General features: G+C 44.6%; 1 protein-coding gene across 1 annotated transcript in view; it reads right to left on the bottom strand.

Moving 5' to 3' along the window:
- Positions 1-14,611, bottom strand: part of MSH3 (mutS homolog 3) — a 2,089,876-nt gene that overhangs the window by 806,293 nt on the left and 1,268,972 nt on the right. The window contains exon 13 of the mRNA XM_086960834.1: positions 8,154-8,286. Within this exon, the coding sequence (XP_086816960.1) occupies positions 8,154-8,286 (133 nt within the window). The remainder of the gene's footprint in view (positions 1-8,153; positions 8,287-14,611) is intronic.

The following is a 14,611-nucleotide window of genomic DNA, read 5'->3' as shown; positions in this document are numbered from 1 at the left end:
CTGATTATGGTGTCCATCTACTAAGTATTTCATGGTTTTTGTGTTGGGTGGACCAAACGTCATCACATGTGATCTTGAGAAGTTTGCCATCAAGTCAAGACTATTCATAAAACCAATAAAAAGATTAAGAAGTTTTTGTCATCGTTTGCCTGTTCAAGCAATTAAAACTGTATCATCTGCAAAAAGCAGGGCCGATATAAAACGGCCTCCTACTTTAGGGACATCCACACTCGGGTCTGTCAAGGCTTTTTCTATTTGATTAATGTAAAAAAAAAAATGGTGCTAAGATACAGGCTTGCAAAACCCCACAAAGCAATTTAAAGTGCTCAGTGCATTTCCCTTTAAGGCCAAACCTAACACAAGCTGAGACATCTTTATGTAGCTCCTGCAGAAAATTAATTAAAGCAAGGTCAACACCATATGAGCCATCATGGACCAACGTTTGGAACGATTAACTCTGTCAAATGCAGAGCTTAGGTCTAGTAAGGCCAGATGTAATATTTCCTTAGCTACGGCTATTTTTCCTCGTAATTGGAAAGTATCGACGAAAAAGGCACTAGCAGACCCCACAGACGCACTAAACTATAGACCTATTTATCTTCTCCCATGTTGGTCCAAAATCATGGAAACAATAATAAATCGACACCTCTCTAATTATTTAGAAGAGAATAAGAAACTGAACCCCTCTCAGTCAGGTTTTCGTACATCTCATAGCACAGAAGCCGACTTGCTCGAAGTCATGGATACCATTAGGCCGTCGCTTTACGGGGACTCTCCAGCTATGTTGGTGCTGCTGGACCTGTCGGCAGCTTTCGACACCATCTCTCACAGTATTCTGCTAAACAGGATGCGAGAGATTGGTGTCGGAGGCTTAGCCCTTAAATGATTTCAGAGTTATCTCTCCGAAATAACTCAATCCGTCCAATTAGGGTGCCATGTGTCATCTTCAGCTGCAGTGGACAAGGGTGTACAGCAGGGCTCTATATTGAGTCCCACATTATTTAATCTATATGTTGCCCCACTGGCCTCAATCATCAGGATCTGTGGGTTTGAAACTATATCTTACGCTGATGACACAAAGCTGGTTGTACACATAGAGAGAGATCCGGCCGAAACGAAAGCAAAGTTTTTGAGGTGTATGATTAACATAGCAGATTGGATGAAGAGAAACTTTCTACAACTAAATTCCGCTAAAACCGGGATATTCTTGTTTGGCAAGGCTGTGGACCCCCTCCCCGAGAAGCTGGACGGAGAACCTGGAGATAAAGATAGATAATCAGCTCTCAATGGAGGAACAGGTAAAGACCCTTGCAGCCTCCTGCTTTGGGACTAAGCGGATGTTGAGAAAAATGTTCTCATGGATTCCGCTTAGTGCTAGAAAGACTCTTATCCAGGCGCTGTTAATCAGTCGCCTTGATTATGGAAATTCTTTATTGGTAGGAATCAGGGAGGACCTTTTATCCAAACTACAGGTCGTGCAAAATACAGCTGCCCGCCTCACCCTTGATAAGCCAGCCCCAACCCCCTCTTTGCCTCTTTTACGCCAACTACATTGGCTTCCAGTCAAGAAACGGGCCACCTTCAAGATGTTGTGTTTGGTCTTTAGGGCCCTGCGTGGTCTGTGTCCGGCTTATCTGACCAACAAACTAAAATGGTATCAACCTACGCAGCGCAAATCTAGTAATGGGAAGCTACTGTGCTGCCTCAGATTCAGGATGACAAAAACGGGGGGTTGTTCCTTTTCCCATCTGGCCCCCAAACTTTGGAATGGACTCCCTGAACAAATCCGGGAATGTCCTAACCTGCCCTAATTTAAAAAACTGCTCAAAACATGGCTATTTTAAGCCTCTCCTCGCAGACCGCATGTCATTTTCTCTAGCGCCGAGAGATCCCTTTGGGGATGATTCGTGCGCGATAAAAATGACCTAAAATAAAAAATAAAAAAAGATGGATTGCTCCCTTCTTAACCTTAGTATATTTGCAAATGAATAGGTAAAGATTACAATTTTGCTCGATAGTACCCCAACCAGGCTGATACCCATACTGTAGGTCAGATAAAAAGCTGCTCTCCTCTGCCCAATCCGAAAGATGGTTTAATAAAATCGGGCCGATGATTTTCACCTCTGAGTTGATCATGGAGATAGGCATGAAACAGGGACTATTATTGATTAAGACCAAGTTAATGGAAGAGGCCCGGTGGTTGCTGAAATGAAATGTAACGACAGCAACGGGCCCACAAATCTAACCCACTGCACTCAACTGAAAGTCTACAGTGCTCAAATTCTCCACCTTCCTTCTTCTGTTGAGCAGCAAGCTCTTTGCTCAACAGCAGCATTATTCAGAACAGTCCCTTGGCATACTCATCGCACAAGTCTGTCCCTCACATGTCAGCCCATGGTAGCGCAGCGGCACTGTGAACACTTGAAAAAGAGCAGTTCCCAGGGAATGTCTCTACTCAGCACCGCTTGGGGTTCCAGTTTACAGCTACTGATCACAATTTTCGCCCAGGGACAAAGGGCATACAGTGCTACGCTCTGGCCAACTCTCTCGCTACGATATCTGGAGCATCCAGTGTGTGCCTTTTCATGTGCCTCCAGCAGCAGCACTTGTCATGCAATGATGCACGCGCCCCAAGGAAAGGCCAAGCCCCCTATCTTCAATGATGCTAGGCGATGGTCGTAAAGAATACAGCGTCATGCTCCACCCAGCCCTCCTGTAGGTTTTACCGGTAAACACCACTCTGACTCCGCGCATGGCTGCTTGACTTTGGGCCAGTAGTGCACTTCAGCCAGTAGTACTAGCTAATCCTCCAGACTCGCCAGCGACCATGTCAGAGTAGGGGAAGATTCCAAGGCACTAATTCAATTCATTTTATTCCATGTAGAGGGATTCAAGGATATTTTAAAATGATAAATTAGTAAGGAGGTTCAGACAACCTTATCAAGCGGCCATAATAGTTTACAGCTCTCTGGAGCCCGCTAATAAAGCCTTTTTCGCATACATCAGGTCTGGTGTTTTTGATTTCTCTCTGAAACTCGCTAACTGCATTTTCATTGTTATCTCTTTGTAATGGACTGGTATTTTATGGGACTTCAGGGAATGTTGTATATGTCATCGCATTTGTACATGTCATCGCAATTGTAATGTTCTAGGATGGAATGTAATGTTGTCCTTTGAGTGTGTGTTCCCGTGGTTTCGATCGGCTGTTGGTGATCGTGATCCGAGGGAACACACTGCTCTGCACCGTGGCTTAAGAAACCTGTTATCTAAAATAAAGAAGATTCAACTCTTATTCTACCTACTTCTACGTGGAGTTCCTTCTTTAACATCTGGCGACGAGGGTGGCTCGTTCAGCGTACTTTTCAGAGTTTACCTCCTATTCCTCTTCCACCTGGTCAGTCTGGCTCTGGGGATAGACATTGGAATGTCTATTTGGAGGCTATAGAGAGGCTTAAAAAACAATTTTCTGAAACATCTAACATTATGCTGGAGCGACATAAGTTTTATTAACGAAAACAAAAAGAAGAGGAGAAAGTAGAGGAATATATTTCTGCATTGAGAGTATTAGCTATAACTTGTGACTTTGGTCCAACAGTTGATGATATGATTAGGGACCAATTTGTTTTTAATTGTTCTTCACATAAAATACAGGAAAGGATTTTAAGTTGTAAAAATCCTCCTCTTTCGGAAGTAGTTGACTTGGCTCTTGGCATCGAAAGGTCCACTATTTCTACTAAAGCTTTGCAAGCTAGTGCTACTAAAGTTAATGTTGTTTATCAGCAAGAAGATTCCATGGATGAGGGGGTTCTGGTTATAGGTGGAAAGGTCATTGAAAATAAACCAACTACTCCTTCAATGTCAGTTCAAAGACAGCCTCAAACTTTTTGCTTCAGATGTGGATCAAAATTTCACATTGGTAACTTTCCTAATTGCCCTGCCTTGAACAAGCGGTGTTCTAGTTGCAAAAGGTTTGGCCACTTTCAAAAGTTCTGTAAGGCGCAAAAGAGAGTAGTTCAAATCAGTAATGTGAGCAGCAATTTTGAGTCCTGTTCAGAAGATTTTGACAATTTGCTGCTAACTCTGGATCATAAGGAAGATCTTTTGGAGATAAAGGGTCCTTTTTGTGAAGCATTGATTGATGGAATTCAGACAACAGTGATGGGTGATTCAGGTTCCCCGATAACAATTTTACGTGACTCTTATTTTTATGACAATTGGGGAAAAGAAGTTCATTTAACTCCTTCTGATATTAATCCAAAGGTGTTTGGAGAAAAGGACATTGACATGTTGGGGTTCTTTTTGTCTAAGGTTGAAATTCTTGGTAGATGTATTATGACAAAAGTGTATGTTGCAATTAAGGGGAAAAATATTGTGGGGTGGAAGACCTCGCAAAAATGGGCTTATATTTGGTACCAGGGGATGAGAATCCCATTAAGGTGAGGGATTTGGAGGTCATGAGTGTGGGAAGTTCGGAAATTGACTGTAAGCGCTTACTTGAAGATTTTAAGGAAGTTTTTAAAGATCAAGTAGGGTGCATTAAGAATTTTTGTCATAAAATCAGACTGGTTCCTGACGCTCAGCCGGTCATGCATAAGGTACGTCCTGTACCGTTGAGTGCTAGGGAGGAGTTGAAGAAAATGTTAAATGACCTTTGTGATCAAAAAATTATTCAATCCTACAGAGTCTTCCCAATGGGTCGCCCCGATTGTCGTGGCGAGGAAGAAAACTGGGGTGATTAGGCTCTGCGCAGATTTGAGGGGGTTGAATAAAAATATTGTGGTGGATTGTCACCCCCTTCCTAAGATCCACAAACTTTTTGCCAATTTGGGGGAGGGGGGGGGCTAGGTGGTTCTCCCTTATTGATTTAAAGTCCGTCTACCACCTGATTCCTTTGAGTGTGGAGTCTCAGGAACTCACTACGTTTGTTACACCTTTTGGTGCGTATAAGTTCCTGAGACTCCCTTTTGGGTTGGCCTCGGCGGCAAGTATTTTTCAGAGGTTGATGGACTCTATGTTCAAGGGAATAGTGGGGGTCCAAGCTTACTTGGACGATATACTGATTTTTACAAAGAACCTTGATGAGCATTTAACTCTTTTAAAAAGAGTTCTGGGCACTTTGGAAGGCAATGAAATGACGATCAGGGCTGACAAATGTAAGTTCGGTGTGAATGAACTTGATTACTTGGGGAATACGATTTCTGATAAAGGCATTAGTCCAAAGTTTTCAGTTATTAGAGCTCTGAAAGATGCTAAGCCTCCTACTGATAAAGATACTTTACGCTCTTTCCTTGGTCAAGCTGAATACTATGCTAGGTTTGTGTGCAATTATGCTCAGATGGTTGAACCTCTCGCTGTCTGCTTAAGAAGGGTCAAAAATGTATCTGGTCGGAGGAATTGAACAGTGTTTTTGAGAAAGTAAAAGATCTAGTCATTTCTGCGAAGGCTCTGCATGCTTTCCGTGATGACTGTCCTTCAATTATCACTGTGGATGCTAGTTTAAATGGGCTAGGTGCAGTTCTTAGTCAAAATGTAAAGGGTCATGAGCAAACTGTTGCTTTCGCATCAAGTGCACTTAAGCCTTTTGAAAGAAATTATAGCACAATAGAATGGGAGACGCTTGCCTGTGTGTGGGCGGTGCAGAAATTTAAAATGTATATCTGGGGAAGGAAATTTCAGATTTTGACCGACCATTAACCTCTGTCTTTCATTTTCAACAAAGTTTCAAATACCAATTCTATGTCCGCTAGGTTGACAAGGTTGGTTTCAAAGCTGCAGGAGTTCAATTTTGACATAAAGCATATTCAGGGTAGTAAGAATTTTCGTGCAGATTGTCTGTCCAGAATGCTGATGGATAAGGATGATGAGGAGAATTTTGAGGAGGATGATGTTGAATGTGTGGCAATGCTGAACGCTGTGGAAGGTTGTGGTTCTCTTATTTCTTAAGAAGACTGGAGTAAGGCTTCTCTGGATGATTTAGTTCTAACTAAAGTTTTGAACTGCTGTAAAAATGGTTGGCCTGAGGTGAGGAATCTTTCTGGGGATTTAAAGAATTTTGCTTTGGTTTCGGATGAACTTTCTGTAAAGGATAACGTTGTTCTTAGAGGGGATACATTTGTGCCTCCGTCTAAATTGAGGGAAGTAGTTATTAAGATGGGTCATGAAGGCCACCTTAGTGTTACCAAAACTAGTATGAAAATTAGACAGCATTATTGGTGGCCGGGGTTGGAAGCTCAAGTTAGAGGACTTATTGATGGTTGTGAAGAGTGCTTGCTTTCTGATAAGCACTGGAAGATTCCGAAGTTGTCACTTCATCCTACTGAATTTCCTGAGCAAGCTTGGGTTAAGGTGGGGCTGGATTTTTCCGGGCCTTATTTAATTCTCCCTGAGGTGTGTAGGTATTTGATTCTGGCTGTTGACTATCATTCCAAATGGATGTATTATATGTTTGTTGACGCGCCTAATACTGAGAATACAATATTGTTTTTGAAGAAATTGTTTTTGGTTGAAGGGGCTCCTAGGTGTTTAGTTACTGATAACGGAACGCATTTCGTGTCGGAACGGATGTGTTCGTTTTTGGGGTCTCTGGATATTAAGCATTTGAAAGTTGCTAAGTACTCCCCCGCTTCTAATGGTTTGGTGGAACGTGGTAATAAGATTCTTAAGGAAGGGATCCAGACTGCTGTGGCTTCTGGTTTGGATGTCAGTTCATTTTTGGAAGAGAAAGTTTGGAGTTACAATGTGTCTCCGCATTGCACCACTGGAGTAACTCCCTTTGAGTTACTTAGGGGTAGAAAAGTTAATTCCTTACTTCTCCCTTCTTGGTTGGCCGGTAAGAATGAGGTGAAAGTGCTGGCTTCTGATGTCTTGGAGAAGGTGGTGCGTAGTCAGGCTCTGATGAAAAAGCATTTTGATGGTAAAGGTTCAGTGGATGATGTTGATATTTCTGTTGGTGATTGGGTGTTATGCAGGAAACCCTTTAACGTTAAGAAAGGTGAGTCTCATTTTTATGACCCAATTCAGGTTTGTAAGGTTAGTAAAGGAGCTGTTTTCCTCAACGGTAGAGGTTGGTTGAATAAGAGACAGCTAGTCAAGTTGCAAAAAGATCAGGCTGAGTTAATTTTAAAAAGGAAAAAGAGTAGTTGTTCTAATGAATTGGAATGGACTTTTTGGTTGCAGAATCAAAGTGGTGGTAATGTTGTTGCTGCTCCTGCTCAGTGTGTGAATGGCAGTGCTTTTGTTGTCCCATCTTCAAATTCCGCTGTTCCGGTTGAAAGGAATGTCATGGGGGACAGGTCTGCTAGAAGTGGACGCACTATTAGATTACCTGCTAGGTTTGCTGATTGTGTTACTTATTGAACTTTATTTGTTGCTTTTCCTTATTTATTTTTATTATATAAAGGGGGAGGTGTTGTAGTGGACTGGTGTTTTATGGGACTTTAGGGAATGTTGTATATGTCATCGCATTTGTACATGTCATCGCAATTGTAATGTTCTAGGTTGGAATGTAATGTTGTCCTTGGAGTGTGTGTTCCCGTGGATTCGATCGGCTGTTGGTGATCGTGATCTGAGGGAACACACTGCTCAGCACCGTGGCTTAAGAAACCTGTTATCTAAAATTAAGAAGAGTCAACTCTTATTCTACCTACTTCTACATGGAGTTCCTTCTTTAACACTCTTGTTAACTAGTGCTCTCTCATTAGTAGGTTGTTTTACGCTTTATTTAGGATACTAAAATACTGGCAAATGATTTGGACTCTTGTACCCTCTGTTTTATTTGTTTACGTGTTTGTTTTACATAAGTAAGTCTAAGGGCCATGAACTGTTTCTGGTTCTCATTTTTGCTCCATTCAGGTACTATACAAAACACCAAGACAAACAGGAAGGCTGGTTTAAAAAAACAATAATAATGAATTAGTCACATACTTATCCCCTATTGATTAACACCTGTGGATATGCCCCATAATTCCAGTCTCTCCTGCTCTCCACTGAACCAGATATAGTCAGTAACTTGCGTAACATAATGAATACTTCAACAGCCTGTTAGTAAATATATGCATCTAGGAAATGACTTCACAGATAATGTAAATGTGCTGGCAAACCAATTTCATAAAACTAAGAGCAATACTCAAAATGTTTAGAGTACATTTACTTACCTTTTTGTGATAAATGCTGCAAATTCCTCTCTCAAGATCAGGCAATTTATTGATGAGACGTTGAATCTGGCCAAAAATACTGGACTCTGAGAGGAGCACTTCTGATATAGCATCAAGTCGAGCATTTATATCACTAAAAATTAAACAAAAAGAGCTGTGAAAATATGACTACTCTGAAAGAAGTATGGCAAAGTAACACATTTAAAGATAGGCCTGATTTATCAACCAAGAAACTGGAAACAGCCATTCATTCGTAGAGGATGCTGAAGAGCAAGTTATTTATCTTCAGTAATGTTCTTTCTAGTGAATACTCTAACTGACCAGCGATTTCTTACTTCTTGAATCTCATCAGGCACCAGACTGGAACCAGAAAACTCTGCACTATATCTTGCATGCCAGAAGGTGGTGCCGCCTGACTCCGCACAGCTGCTGGATGTAACGACACAGAGCTGCCACATGAGGGCCACCCCGTGCACTGACACCAGTTTATCCATTGAAATTTACAGCACCCTCTGACACAGAGCAACAAGCAAAGGAGGAATTGAAGGAGCAAAAACTAGCTTGGGACCACATTACGTACAAAAAGTCCATCGGTCAGAACGGGGAGGACAATGGGTACTGCGGTTAGACTTAATCATCAGAAGAAAGTGTTACTTACCGTTGCTAATTTTCAGTTTAGTGGGTAGGAAGAACTGAACCTGCATGCTAAATCGATAACAGTAGTGCCTGGTGGTGGTATGGACGGATGTCCACGTAGCAGCTTGGCAGATATCCAACAATGGAATGCCCCATGTCAAGGCACTGGTAGTGGCACTCTCCCTTGTTAAATGAGCTAGAAGACCTAAATAAGAACTTGTCCATTGTAAGCTATCAGGCTTTAGTCACTGAAATAAAAAAAACAAGCATATACAATGCAATAGGTCTCGGGATAATTACGTTTGAGCTATTGGCATTGCTAAATATTGCAACACCAACTGCAACAAAAGTTTATAAATTGTAGGCCAAACAAATATGTATTTATGTTTGTAGCAATGGTGGCATGCTGCGCTTTAGATGAATATGTTTAAAAGTGCGCCAAACTGCGATTGCTACAAAAGTTAATTGTGGATGCGTTAACAATTGATGTGTGCACTGACGGCTGGTGGTGTGTGTGCCTGTAGAAATTGTGCACTGATGGCTGGTAGTGTGTGTGCCTGGTGGAAGCATGCACTGACGGCTGGTGGTGTGTGTGCATGGTGGAAGCGTGCACTGACGGCTGGTAGTGTTTGGGCCCGGTAAAAACGTGCACTAATGGCTGCCGGTGTTTGTGCCCAGTGAAAGCGTGCACTGACGACTGATGGTGTCTGGGCCTGGTGAAAGTGTGCACTGACGGTGTGGTTGTGTGTGTGGTTGTGTGTGTGGTTGTGTGTGTGGCTGTATGTGTGGTTTTGTGTGTAGTTGTGGTTGTTTGTGTGGTTGTGTGTAGTTGTGTGTGTGTGGTTAATGTTAAAAATGTTAATGTTAAAAATGATTTGTAGAGCGCACTTACACCGATTGGTTTCATGGCGCTGTAGAAAAAGGCAGAGTGCGAAGCTCGAGAGGAACTTAGTTGTAAGCTTGCTTATAGAGCCAGGTTTTAAGTGCTCTTCTGAATTTCATGAGGTCCAGGCAGGCTCAGATATTGAGGGGGAAGGAGTTCCAGAGACGAGGTGCGAGTGTGGCAAATCTGCAGCCTCCTGTGCGCTTCCGTCTGAAGGAGTGGGTATGGAGAAGTGAGAGGTGAGCTGAACGTAAGTTGCGGGTAGGGGTGTGCCTGACTATCAAGTTGTCTATGAATTTGGGGCTTTTGCAGTGCAAAGATTTGAAGATCGTGCAAGCTGTTTTGAAGGTGCAGCGTTGGAGTATGGGGAGCCAGTGTAATTTCCTAAGTAGTGGGGTGGCAAGTTTCCATCTGGGTTGACTTAGGATCAATCTGGCTGCGTAGTTCTGGACCATCTGCAGTCGCTTCAGTAGGTAGAGAGGCATGCCAAGGTATAGAGAATTGGCGTAGTCCAGGTGAGATAGGACAGTGGCTATCACCACCTGGGTAAGGGCCTCTGGTGTAAGGAGGCGGCGTACCTTTCTTATTTTCCTGAGTTGGAAAAAACATTTGGAGACCACAAGACCCACTTGTGATTTCAATGAGAGGTCGCTATTTAGTGTGACTCCGAGTGTTTTTGCCGATGGTGAGGGAGAAGGCGGTGAGCCCATCTCTGAAGGCCAGTAATGTGGGCCCCAGTGCTTAGGACTGTCCCCTGTGAGTACCAGCTCAGCCTTGCCAGGGTTTAGTTTAAATTGGTTTTGGTCCATCCAAGATTGAATGAACCTCATGGTAGACTAAAAGCTGGTAATTGAGCTCTCGGTATTGTTGATCGTGAAGAGCAGTTGTAGGTCTTCTGCGTAGTTGAAGACCGTCACCTTCCTGTCTCTGAGGGACTGAATTAAGGGAAAGATGTAGATGTTGAACAAGTGGGGGGACAGGGAGGAGATCCCTGTTTAGGGGCAACCAGATTGCCAAGGCGGACGGCCTGGGATATGTTCTCCAGGAAGGATCTTAGCCAGCTGGCCGCTGTGCCCTGGATGATGGCCTGGCTGACACGGTCGATCAAGATGGTATGATTGACCGTGTCGAACGCGGCCGAGAGGTCCAGGAGCACCAGGGCCTGGGGGAAATTATTGTCTGCGCAGTTGCGAAGTGTGTCTAGTACGGTGAGTACAACAGCTTCCGTCGAGTGCGCAGGCCGGAAGCCTGCCTGATGAGGCGCGAGATAGTTGGACTCCTCCAGAAAGTTAGATAGACATCTGGCTCCATGTGCCTCCATCACCTTTGCTAGATAGGGAAGTAGGGAGATGGGGCGGTAGTTTGACATGCATGTGGGGTCAGCCCCAGGTTTTTTCAGAAGCGGCACGACTGTCGCTTCCTTGAACGCTGAGGGGACTTGGCCAGATGATAAGGAGTAATTCAGGAGGGTACAGGCAGGATCTGGGAGAGCGGAGAAGCAGTATTTTAATATGTGAGGGGGACAACTGTCTGAGGGGGCACCAGATTTGACTTTAGCAAGGAGCTCTTGAAATGTCTCTAAGGTGATGGGGGGGAAGCTGCTGATAGTGCGATTATTGTTGAGGGTAGCGAGGGCGGCCGTGTTGGGGAGTTTCGGAATACTGGCTTTAATGGACAAGATTTTCTCAATGAAGTAGTCATTGAGTGAGTCACAGAGGGTTTGGCTGGGGGTGGTCCTGGGGCGTACACTGTCTAAGTTAGTCAGTTCATTCAATATGGAGAATATGTCTTTCGATCTGTTATTAGAGTTAAGAATGCGTGAGGAGAAATGGGCAGCTTTGGCAGAGAGGATAGCCTTCATGTAATCGTTCCGGGCAGTGGTAAATCTGATCTTTATGTCTGGAGCTTAGTTCCGGCGCCATTGTCGCTCAATTTGGCGTACGGCCAGTTTCTTAGATTTCAGCTCAGTCGAGAACCATCTCTGGGCGTCTGCACGAGGCGCCAGTTTGACTTTCTTAAGAGGGGCGTGTATGTCGCTTGCTGCACACATCCAGCCAGAAAGGTTAGCTTCATGTGTGTTGATATCAGGATTAGGGGACGGGATAGTATTAGTCAATGTCTGAAGAAATTCCATTTTATCTAAGGCGTTCCATTTCCTAGCCAAGCCACCTGCAACCGTGGTGGCTTTCTTGGTGGTTGAGTGGGCAAGTGTGCATTTAAGTAGGTAGTGGTCGGACCATAGGCAAGGAAATGTGGCGGTTGTGGTTGTGTGTGTGTGGTTGTGTGTGTGGTTGTGTGTGTGTGGTTGTGTGTGTGGTTGTGTGTGTGGATGTGTGTGTGGTTGTGCGTGTGTGTGTGTGTGTGTGGTTGTATGTGGTTGTGTGTGTGTGCGGCTGTGTGTGTGTGTGGGTGTGTGTGTGGGTGGGTGTGTGTGGTTGTGTGTGTGTGTGTGTGGTTGTGTGTGTGGTTGTGCGCCTCGAGCTGGGAATCCTTGTAAATAAAAGGAGAGGTGCGTGCACAGGTGCATTGTGCACCTCTGGGTATGCACACAGACACATACTCTCCCATGCTCTCTCACACGCCGATACACACACCCATACGAACACACTCTCACACCACATACGCACAAACACACACACAGACTGTGCTGGGGCAGGGCACAGGACATGCCGCTCTCGCCTTGAGACTCCATAGTGTTAGAGCGCATGTACCCCGGGAGGCACTCACAACACAGGAGTGCATGTGCGCCTCGAGCTGGGAATGCTTTTAAATAAAAGGAGAGGCGCGTGCACTGGTGCAGTGTGCGCCTCTGGGTATGCAAACAGACATAGTCTCTCGCAGGTGGTAAAACGTACGCTTGCGCAGTGCTGTCAGCCTGCTCGTGCTGGAAGCTTCCCTGCTTAATTTGTGGCGGAGCTCAAGCATGGATTATTCAGGTTTCATCGGCTGCGGTTGGCAGCAGCGCACAAAGGACGCCTGCCCTCTCTGGGCACTAAAGATCGTTCAGGTCACACAGAGCCTGGCATGAAAGGCACCGTGCTACACCGCCCTGAATCCAGAAGTAGTGTCAGCCAGTGTGTAAACGCTGATGCCGTGCCTTGGCTCTCATGTGGTGCAGCACCTTCGGTGGGCACAGGTGGTTATGGAACCAGAAATCCGACCACCAAAGCGCCTAGTTTAAACTACAGTTTTCTGTGATCCGGGAGAGAGAGTGGCCGACCGCAAAGACAAAGCGATTAACAGGAAAAGGGGCCTGCTAAGGCCAAGAATCGTTACTGCACACATTCACTGGTGCCAAGACAGAGGCTGTGTGTGCCTGCTTACTGAGTGTAGACCTTCGACTAACAGGCTGTTTTTCAAAAGCTATACAGACAGCATTGCACAGAACTAAAGCCTCCCCCTCTGAAAATGTAGTAACAGGAGAATGAAGTCGGAAATTGATTTTCATTGGTCAGAGTGGACTACTGAATTCTTTTTGTTTTAGCATTCAGAAGCATAAACGATTGTTGCAATGATTTTAACTAACATACAACATATTCCTAAAATATATGTTGCCATACTTATACTTTACTTGGTTAATTATAAAAATGCGTAGTATTGTAACCATTTCAATTAATCACGCAATAGATTATTGATTAATTGATGTTTGCATCGAGTGTGTGAACTTTGGCACCGCGTCTGCGTAGTGTCACCACCAGCTGGGTTCCGGTGACCGCGCGCAACACTGAGGGAGCGGTTTGGCTTTGAGAAATCACCTTTTCCACTGGAGAATTAGGCTAATTTATAACGCTGCATAGCAATACCTAACCAATCATCTTCTCCCCACAGCGCTGGCCATTGCAGGACGACATATACCTAACAATACTAAGTGATGTCACATGCCCTAACAGACCCTTGACTTCAAATGAAAGTCATCACTAAAAATGGAACCTCCTAGTCACTAATCCTGAGCTGAGCAAACATCCTCTCACTGGGTAATTTATGAAAAAGTACTTAAAACACCCAAGACACACGAAGAGGGAAAGGCCTTGAAGAAAGCAAGAGGGGTGGGTTGATGGGGGGGTTGTTGCTGCAGAGTGTGAGGTGTGGAGGGAGGGTCAGGGTAGGGGTGCGGGAGCAGTGGGCATTTGGAGGGACGAGGTGCTGTTGCATAGGGGAGAGGGTGGGAGTGATGTGTGGGGCAGCCGGCGGGATAATAGTACAACAGAAGTGCTTAATAAACGGCAAGAACGCTATGGGCATTAATAAAGGGTTAAGGGAAATCGTTACATTATATTTCTGGGTATTTTTGTAACTCACCTTTCACTGATTTATTGGTCTGAGAGCGCACAGTGGCTCATCTAGCGGAGATCCCCACCAAAGGGTAGATTTCCTCCTCGAAGCACATTTCGTAGGGATGGGTGTGTTGGTGATAAAGCCACCAAGTGACGAAGGTCTGTAGAGGTCATTGTGAGTGGCCTAATTGTAGATTTAGGGCAGGGGCGGCGTTAAAATGCACGTAGTGAATGGCATTGCCGTTGCATACACCTTTGTAATAAGTTAAAACCAGAGCAGGCGTATCAGCCCACAAAGACACGCAAACACGCCGGTAGAATCACACACAGTGGCATATAGACACAGAGGCACACAAACACACACTCACATACTCGTACACACCGACAAAGTCATGCACACGGACACAAGACCAAGCATATAAACCCACTCACACAAAACACACAGCTAGAGTCACACACTCACAGACACATGTGAACATAAATACACGCATGCAGACATATAGAAATGCACAGGTGCTCGCACGCACACGCTTGTGCACGCATACACAAGTCTCCATTTCACTAAAGTGCCAGGCTGAGGTGACAGTACTGGGAGTAATTAGGCTTCAGTTCTGTGCATGCAGCTGTACTGCACGGATGTGCAGATAATGTCAGCGTGCCTGATA

This window comes from Lissotriton vulgaris, chromosome 3_1, assembly GCF_964263255.1.
Source record: "Lissotriton vulgaris chromosome 3_1, aLisVul1.2, whole genome shotgun sequence".
NCBI classification, from domain to species: domain Eukaryota; kingdom Metazoa; phylum Chordata; class Amphibia; order Caudata; family Salamandridae; genus Lissotriton; species Lissotriton vulgaris.
The sequence above is the reverse complement of the archived record's forward strand: the minus strand, read 5'-3'. Positions and strand labels throughout refer to the sequence as shown.